Source organism: Podarcis vaucheri, assembly GCF_965113315.1.
Source record: "Podarcis vaucheri genome assembly, chromosome: 1".
Classification (NCBI taxonomy): domain Eukaryota; kingdom Metazoa; phylum Chordata; class Lepidosauria; order Squamata; family Lacertidae; genus Podarcis; species Podarcis vaucheri.
Genome location: NC_138759.1, coordinates 65,263,648 through 65,273,276, shown reverse-complemented (window position 1 = coordinate 65,273,276; position 9,629 = coordinate 65,263,648). Strand labels below are relative to the sequence as shown.

Genomic DNA, 9,629 nt, shown 5'->3' with positions numbered 1-9,629 from the left:
ACAAAGCACGCTGCAAGAGATTTATAGGATTGGGAGTCCATCACAAGTTCAACCCTGGCATGTCAAGTGCTGAGAGAGATATGCCTGTTTCTGATCAGTATGCATCCCACTAGCCTTACTGTGCTAGATAGATGTATTTTATTGTCTTCTTGTAAACGTGCTATGCTATACTGTGCTCAAACGTCAAAAAATTGACTGGGGGGGGGGAGGTAATTATCTAGGATATTCCAGCATCTCCCAATCACTGAATCACCCTTTTTCCTATATTATTTGTTCCATAAGCCTATCCTACTCACCCAGCTCCTACAATCCTTGTCTGCTTTTCACTTTTCCCCCTGAGGTTCTGGCACACCTGCATTCCTACTATCATATTATCTATACAAATGGTCAACGATCTGCTCTCCTTCCTCTTGGAAGCTGCAATAGGATCACTACCCATCCTTTAGAAAACCATGAATCTTGTCTGCTTATAGACACAACATGATAAATTGCTTAAATCTCTCGAGTGAACTCCATGTTCCCTTCCTTCATGAAAGATGCTTACACTCCCAGTCAGAGAAAGACTGATCAATGCAATTCTTCAAATTAGCTCTCATAACGTGTATTGTCATTCTGATGAAATTATCGCTACACGAGGAAGAAGCGGAGCTCCTTTCCTCGACCATTAATAAGTTAAACAACACCAGTCCTACTGCAGATTCTTAGATCCTCCTGAAAACTCCATCCTAGAAATTGCCTATCTATTCATTTTCGGTGAAAAACGTTATTAATTTAGACTAAGTTCACAACAGATCCTGCATACTCCTTATTAGGAAAAATGGGAATAACTTGACTCTTTATTAGAAAAGGGTGAAGTAAAAATAATGATTTTTCATTTTTATTGTATTTGTTCAGGGGCAGAGGGAAGACATCAGATCATCAGGCAAAATCAATCAGAAACATCTACTGTGTTTTGGAACACACCACTAATCATTTTAGGTGGGAAAGCTATGCTGCTTACTAAAAGCATGTCACTTTGGGAAAACCATCCCTGAAAAATGTATGGCAGTGTGTGCCTTCAGCGACTCAGGCATGGACCTGCTAACCTGTAGGCCCCCTAACCTGGAAAAAAACAGGACATGCAAGCTGATAATTCTCTTAGGTGGCATCTGATTTTCCTGGATACTCCATGCAAAGTGGAAACGAAAGCACTGTTTAGGGCAGTAAGCTCTCTACTGACTCTACTCCCAGCCAAGAGTGCCCACACTTGTCATCCTTTGGAATTGCATACTAATACAGTGGTACCTCTGGTTACGTACTTAATTTGTTCTGGAGTTCCGCTCTTAACCTGAAACTGTTCTTAACCTGAAGCACCATTTTAGCTAAAGGGGCCTCCCGCTGCTGCCGCGGCACGATTTCTGTTCTCATCTTGAAGCAAAGTTCTTAACCAGAGGCATTATTTCTGGGTTAGCGGAGTCTGTAACCTGAAGAGTATGTAACCTGAAGTGTATGTAACCCGAGGTACCACTGTACCAAGATGCTGGAAGATAGTACATTAGAGATTTTCACTAACTTACAGGGAAGTTGCATAGATGGGGGAAGAAACAATTAAGAGTGCTTTTAAAAAACAACAACATGCATTTGCAGTACCATGATTAAGGAGGTGCTTGTGACTGATCTTTAACAGCACAATGGAGAACGGGAAACACAACTGAACATATATTCTTCAGAGCATGTGATATTCAGGCTTACAGATCATAACTGCAAATTGCATGGAATACCATGGTAAGCCAATTAAAGTAATGGGATACACTATATGGTTCCCTGAGGTTGCTTAGAAATTCCAACTGGCAGATCTTCTAGAGACTGCATGCAGCTCAACAGCAATCCACTGAAGTTTTACTCTAGTAAAAGAGGAAGGCAATTTGACCTGGTTTTCATTGCACAATGAGACTTGCTTTTGTTAGGTATGGAATCAATATTCACATGCAGCTCTGAGCCACAATACATCATTTTAGGATTTGCAGTGGATTCTTTTAGAATCATATTGCTAGTTTTCTGGTTCAGCCCATGCCATTGCCTATTGGTCCATTTGGATGCATCAAAAAACCACAGCTTGACTTGTTTAACACTCTGAATCTTAGCCGACTCATTAACCCTAATTTGTTTATTAACCCCTTCTCATAGATTATAAATGCAATTTACAATAAAAACATATATAAAAACGAATACAGCTACATAGCACATGGCTGTGCATTTGCTGTTATATATATTTTTTAATGATATTTATTAAAATTTCAGAGAAAAGAATTACATAACAACAAGAAATACAAGAATAAAAGACAAAAATAAAAAATACAAGAAAAATATAAAATACAAAATACAGAATAAAAAAGTAAAAACACTTACAAAGGAAAAGAAAAAAAGAAAAATAATGAATCACTCTTTCCATGCCTTACATTCATATCCTTGTTTCCCTGACCTCCTCATACCTCCCTTTTTTGTGTTCCAATTCAATTAGTTAATTCAGCAATTTCTTTCCCTCCTTATTATACTGATCTTTAATCTTAATATATTGTAGCATTAAATTGTTACCTATTAAAAATCCAATTTTTTTCCATATTCTTTTAGTGCATTTGCTGTTATAGGGGAAAGTAGGCATATTTAAAATATATGTACCTGTATTTTAGATATTAATTAATATTATCATGGTGAGCTATATAGAACCTAACATAATTCTTGTCCTTTAATCTGTATATGTGGAAGATATTTTTCTGTAGCAATGCAGCAACAAGGTTGTTTAGTCATGTGGCGTTCACTTCTTTGGCATTCTGATTTAATTAGTGAAGTAGGAACAATGTGTGGCTAACTTTTTAAAAATGCTACAAATTTGCTATTTGAAAAAATGTTTACATCTTAATAGCTGCTCTTAGCTTTGCTGAGCGTCCTCTTGGATTATCTTTAATATCCTTAGCTTGGGGAGTGACCACTTTCTTCTTTATTGAGGTCCATCTTGAGTTAGAAGTTCCACTGGACAATTGATCCTCCTCCTCATTCTCTGAAGAATTCTTCTCCACTTGCCTGATCTTCTGCCTGACACTGAGATTGAATTTTTCTGATATATCTATTCCATGAAGAAACCGCTTTATGATACGATCTTCTAACGAATGGAAAGAAATTGCTACAAGTCGTCCCCCTGGTTTTAGAAACTTCTCTGCTGCCTTTAGACCTGCAAATAGTTCGTGCAGCTCATTGTTGACAAATATGCGCAAGGCTTGGAATGTTTTGGTAGCAACATGCATTGGTCTGTGAAGCAAGTCTTTTCGAGCATACAAAGCTGCGTCTGGGAAAGCACCTGTTATGAATAAAAGAGAATGAATTAAATTATAACTCTTCGGTAGCAATGAACTCCCAAATGATCCTTCTCTACTCCCCTTTATTTTTACCCTTAACTATATTAGTGCTAGAATTTGTAAATGCTGATATTTAATGGTACTTTTCAACATTTTAGAAGTCTCGTGGCCAGAAGTTAGCGGCCTCTGAATCCCGCAGGTTAATAAAATGTCTTTGGCCAATATGAAAATGCAATCCTTATTTCCAATCAATGTTAGTGTTACTGGGGCAAACTGAGAAGTGGTCAGAACTGTGAAGATTATTTTTTTTTGGGGGGGGGGAATTTTCTTAGTATATAGAATTAGGAAATATACTAATAACTTTACTTATTCCCACATAGCACTGTCAATAAATAATCACTGACATCAAAATCAAAATGTTTTTCTCATATTTCTACATATACACGAGTTAGAAGGACCTAATTCAATATTTTTTGCCCTACTGGAAGACTGAACTCATCAGGCTGTTAGGCAGCCTCCTCTGTCCTATCTGGCATCCTACAGAGTCCATTCAGTGTCAGCTGATGTTCAAGTTTTCTTATGTACGAATATGGAGAATTAATATCACAATCTATTCGGAAGTGAAATATAAACAGATGTTCTGTTTGCATACAAATATTCCCCCCTAAATACTGCCACATTTATTTTTGTTCATCTTTAAACTATCACTTGCTTCCCATCATCATGGTTCAATTGACAAAAAATCAGGTATTTTGATTTGTCTAAACTGACAAGTATGGTAACATTTTCAAAATCTAGATTCAGGTAGGTAGCTGTGTTGGTCTGACACAGTCGAAATAAATAAAAAAAATGGTCCAGTAGCACCTTAGAGACCAACTAAGTTTGTTCTGGGTATAAGCTTTCATGTGCATGCACACTTCTTCAGATACACTGAAACAGAAGTCACCAGACCCTTATATATAGTGGGAGGGTGCGGTGGGGTTTTTCTCAGAAGGGTAGTAGGAGATGGGTGATTGACTCAATGGGTATGGTAAACCTGTGACTGTTAACGACTGCAATTAGTCCTACAGGAAAAAGCAAGGGATAGTATGCAGATGGCCAAACACTGCTTTAGCATGTGTAGTGAGACAAGAACCCAATATCTCTATTCAGACCAGGTCATTCGTCAACAGGTGTGCATGCACACGGAAGCTTATACTCAGAACAAACTTAAGTTGGTCTCTAAGGTGCTACTGGACAATTTTTTAATTTTCAATATCTGTGAGGCAATATATTTAAGACCCATATTGTTTCAGGCTGTGGCAATCCAAGTTTTTGCACTGCAATAGTGTATTAATTTATATAATAATGCCATGTTTGTATGTAAGAGAAAACATAGCAAGCACTCCCTGCTCTTTTCACTGCTACTCATCTAATTCCAGTTGCTGCAACATTTGAATCTGCTTCCTACATTGTTCTGCCACATTGCCTGTTAAGCATCCACACTAGCGCCTCACATCTTTGGAACCAGCAGGGCTGCAGCATGGCTGCTTGAAATGCAGTCTAACCAACCCATAATGGAAGCAGACTTGAACATCACTGCAGCTGTAAAGCCACAATCCCGCAAAAACCATTTCCAATGGCAGCCATGAATCTGAAATAATGTTTAAATTGGTTAAAGGAGCTATAAAATGATGTCCCCTGATCCACGGGTTACGTATTCACCAAAGGTGGTGGCTGTAATCCAGCAGAGCAAATGAACCACATCTGCACAAACAGAGGGATTGCTTTCTTCTTATTTTTTTGGCAAAGCAGCCCATCCCACCCACCACATCACACACCACTTTGAAATCAAGGGAATGATGGATCTTCAGTCACTCTGCCTTCCAGACTATCCTCTCTGCCCCTTTGGCTCCACAAAACGGATCCTAGGCATTTACATGAAAGCATGTATTGTCATCTTCCACTTGCCTACAAGTTAAAAGCAAATGGAAGAATCAGCTAGGAACTTTTTTTTTGGTTAACACACGTTATTTATGATCTTGGATGTATTTATGGCATCCAGTCTCTTGTTTTATGTACTTGGATAGAATAAAGAAACAGACAAAAGGAAAAATCAGCACACTGTGTATAGAAGGCCGACACCTGAGCCAAGCAAAGAGATCTGGGGAAAAAGATATATGGCAAGACATATGTCTCCCTATGTCGAATAAATCTAAAAATATACCTTCGTTTATAGGTTAAATCCTTCATCTTAATGAAAAAAGCAATTCTTCCATATACTGTAAAGCTCACTGTGGTAAGCACTTAAATGAGTAACTATAAACAGTATCAGTGTGGTCAATGCTCTTATGGTATTCTTTGATAAAGATGAAACAATGTGCTTAAAACCTGAATACGAAGGGAAATCTCTCCTTTGTGCACGTCCCTTGTTCCTTAAGAAGAAAATTGTGTAGTCATGCCCTCACAAGCAAGGAACCACTCCTGGGTCTCTCTCTACTTGTGGCCTTCCTAAAAACATCCAGCTGACTACTCATGTAAACTACTCATGTAAACAGAATACTAAACTAGATGGATCCTTGGTTTGATCCACCAGGGTTCTTATGCATTTTGCCTGGCTTGGCAATTCCCATAGGGAAGGAATTGCTTCCTCTCACCTCCTTTGGGGCAGCCTAAAGGTACCCCTGCCCGTACTGGCCAGTCTTGCCAGACTCTAGGGTTGTGCGCCCATCTCACTCAAGAGGCCGTGGGCCAGCGCTGTCCGGAGACACTTCCGGGTCACGTGGCCAGCGTGACAAAGCTGCATCTGGCGAACCAGAGCCGCACACGGAAACGCCGTTTACCTTCCCGCTGGTAAGCGGTCCCTATTTATCTACTTGCACCCGGAGGTGCTTTCGAACTGCTAGGTTGGCAGGCGCTGGGACCGAACAACGGAAGCGCACCCCGCCGCAGGGATTCGAACCGCCGACCTTTCGATCGGCAAGCCCTAGGCGCTGAGGCTTTTACCCACAGCGCCACCTGCGTCCCCCTAGGGCAGCCTAGTTAACATCAAACCTATCCATTCTGAAGGAAATCAGCCCTGAGTGCTCACTGAAAGGACAGATCCTGAAGCTGAGACTCCAATACTTTGGCCACATCATGAGATGGAAAAGACCCTGATGCTAGGAAAGATTGAGGGCACAAGGAGAAGGGGACGACAGAGGACGAGATGGTTGGATGGTGTTCTCGAAGCTACCAGCATGAGTTTGACCAAACTGCGGGAGGCAGTGGAAGACAGGAGTGCCTGGCGTGCTCTGGTCCATGGAGTCACGAAGAGTTGGACATGACTAAACAATAACAACAAAATTAACAAAAGAACATAATCAGTATTGGATTTGATCTGCCTGTCACAACTTTAAATTTGAATTACTGAACTGGCAGGTCCAACAACAGATAAAACATCTACAAGGAAAGAACATGCTCTATATCTTGGATCCAGAATAGCTTTTCTACAAATGGTTGTCACTGAAGCTTTCTCGCAGCTAATTGAGCAATGCATGCCCCATGGTGGTCTGCAGAGCTGATGGGGATGACATCTAGATTAGCCACCCTGAGCAAGCAAATGAAAAGTCAAGGTACAATTTATTCTTATGAACGAACAGAGTGACTGTGGCAGAAAGCTCATGATAGCTTAGATCTTTCTCAGGTAGTCATCTGGACCATCAAGGATGAGATGATGACCACTCCGTGGCTTGCTGTTACCAATCTACCAGGCGCTTAGTGGATTGAACTGCTCATGCTTGTTTCAACTTAAACACCAGAGCTTGGGAAGAGTCCATAGATGTACCTTTCACATTTTCATGTTTAGTTTTGTTGGATATTTCTCAATATTTATGTAGCCCGGGGAGGTATACAAAAGAAGCTGATCATGTGCACACTCAACCCTTGTCCTTCCAAGTTTTCATGAACAGTTAGAGGAAGACTAGCTGAGTGAGTGGAAGGGTGGTTAATGATGTGGTTCCTGTAAACTTAAATCAGGCTTCTTCAAACACTTCTGAAGCAGCTCCCTCTTGGTTCTACCATGTAGGATAAATTCCAGCTGGACTCAAACATTCCATCCCTGAGAAAGGTGCTCAGGTTTTAGGAGGCCTTTCTATATTTTCTATATTTAGGCCTTTCAGTTCTAGATGTGGATTTTCTATATTTAGGCCTAATATTGGAATGGAAACAGCCCCAGTCTCAATGACTGATGACCTTTGCCAAGAAGCACATACCTATCAGTTGTACTAGATCTGTCAGCAGTTTTAAATACCATGATATCCATCTGAATTGCTTAGCAAAAGTGGGACTTTGCTTTAAAATGTTATTCAGGTCCCGGACAGCTGACTGCAAAAGGTGGTGGTGGGAGAACTCTTCTCAACACATTACCCATTGGCCTCTGGCTTCCCCTCAGGGTTCCATCTTACATGAAACCATTAAGAGATTTAGAGAAGTGTCACCAATATGCAGATGATGCACAGTTCTCTCTTCTTTCCATCTACAGATACTATTGCCATTGTAAATGAGTGCCCGAGACAGTAATGGACTGGCTACCAAACATGAAGCCTTGTCTAGACAGGACAAGTCCCATGGGTCCATAAGACTGTTGATCCATGAATAGTGATTTAATTAGTGTTCGTTGGGTTTTTACTTCCCTTAAGAACACAAAATGTTCTCAGTGGAATGCTTTTGCTCACCTTAGGTTGCTGCACCAAATATTCCCATTCCTGGAGATTGTAGACTGGCTATGGGAATATCTTTCTTAGTTACATCATATCTGGAATACTGGAATGCAGCCTATCTAGGTTGCGTTTGAAAAAATATCCATAAACTTACAACTGGTCCAGAATATGACAGCCACATTTGTTAATGGGAGCTACCTATCACAAGCATCTGCACTGGCTTCTAGTTTGTTTCAGTCCCCAATTCAAAATTCTATTAATGACCTGTAAAGCCATGCATGATTTGGGCCAGTATATCCGAAGAACTACTTTTTCTTGTATGAACCTACTTGCTTTATTAAGATCATCATCATCGGTTCTCATATCCTATACATATTATCCTTCTGACTGTGACCAGGGAGACCTCATTGTAGTCATGCCAAGGTTCCAGAATTCCCTTCCTAGGAAACCTTGTCTTGGCATTTTGGTGGCTGGCAAAGATCATCCTTCTTAGAAAAGCCTCTGGCTAAGATGCTTTTTATGCTACAAAGATGTAGTGTCGGTTGTAATCATCATCTTCTGCTGCTTTTACAAGGACGTTTTTATAGATTATGCTTTAGCTCACTGTTTTATGCCCCTTAAGTTTTGTAATGTTTGTTTAATGTTTCATTGTTTCAATAATGATGTTGTAAGCTGTCTTGACTATTCTTAGGAAAAGTAGGTACAAAAATTTTAAATAAATATGTTTATCTCTGCTGGGGTCTGCCAGGAGAAAAAACAACAGAAAGAATTTAGCAGTGTATTCCTTCTATCCTGTTTTAATTGGACTAGCCCAGCCAGGAAGAGATGTATGTTATTTCATTCTTAATCATTTAAACGGAGGAACATTTGTGGATCCAGGGGGTGGGGGGAATCCATCATGTTCTGACCTTTCCACAAAAAAGAACTGCCAATGGTAGAAAAATCTTGCTTGGTAACAGGCTTTACTACGGATAATAATAGAACAAAATTTGTATGGGAAGCATGCAAAATAGATTTCATTCATAAAAAAAACCATGCTTCTGGCAAGATGAATGATTTAAAATCCCAAGAAGAGAAATTATCCTTTTTTAGTTTTGGGATACCCTGATGTTGCTTACACTATTGAAAATCTAATAGATTCACATGTTAAAATGCATTGAAACTTTAAGCTTCAGAATGAAATTAGCAACGTGCAGTGCCTGCCAATGGGCAGCATTCAAGTCCCCTGTGAGACAGAGTGTGTGGCAGACTTCAAAAATTAATTCTGAGCGGGCACCTGTTTACAGGAGTTTCCTGTTGGATCTGAATCACATTTAATAAGTTTCAGTGACGCAGCTTATGTCCTTTTGTCTAGGCTTTCTTAATAAATGTGGATGTATATCATATATCCATCTGAAACTCAAGCAATATTACATATTTCAAGACATTAGTTAAGTGTCTGTGAACTTAGATAGATCTGGATAAACTAGATTTACCTACCAAGATTCTTTTTAATTGCCTTTTTGGCCCATAAACTTATGTTCTCATCAAGAGAATCTTAAAGGCTTACATAATCTTACTTGTCTGTGAACAAGTCACAAATCTAAATGAAAGCAAGTGGAAAAAAGTCACGAAAGCT

The 9,629-nt window shown here is 39.7% G+C and overlaps 1 protein-coding gene and 1 long non-coding RNA gene across 6 annotated transcripts in view; both read right to left on the bottom strand.

Annotated features, from left to right (window-relative positions):
- Positions 1-818: 818 nt before the first annotated feature.
- On the bottom strand, positions 819-2,239 carry LOC309527948. Its single transcript, XR_014217440.1, has 2 exons — positions 2,194-2,239; positions 819-2,156 (listed from the first exon to the last, which is right to left on the bottom strand). It is a non-coding gene; the product is annotated as an uncharacterized lncRNA (long non-coding RNA).
- Positions 2,240-2,615: 376 nt separating this feature from the next.
- The window catches only part of METTL15 (methyltransferase 15, mitochondrial 12S rRNA N4-cytidine), a 90,487-nt gene continuing 83,473 nt past the window's right edge, over positions 2,616-9,629 (bottom strand). For all 5 annotated transcript variants that reach the window (XM_082206132.1, XM_082206131.1, XM_082206129.1 and 2 more), the window contains one exon: positions 2,616-3,334. In XM_082206132.1, coding sequence (XP_082062258.1) covers positions 2,889-3,334 — 446 coding nt within the window. In that variant the 3' untranslated portion in view covers positions 2,616-2,888. The remainder of the gene's footprint in view (positions 3,335-9,629) is intronic.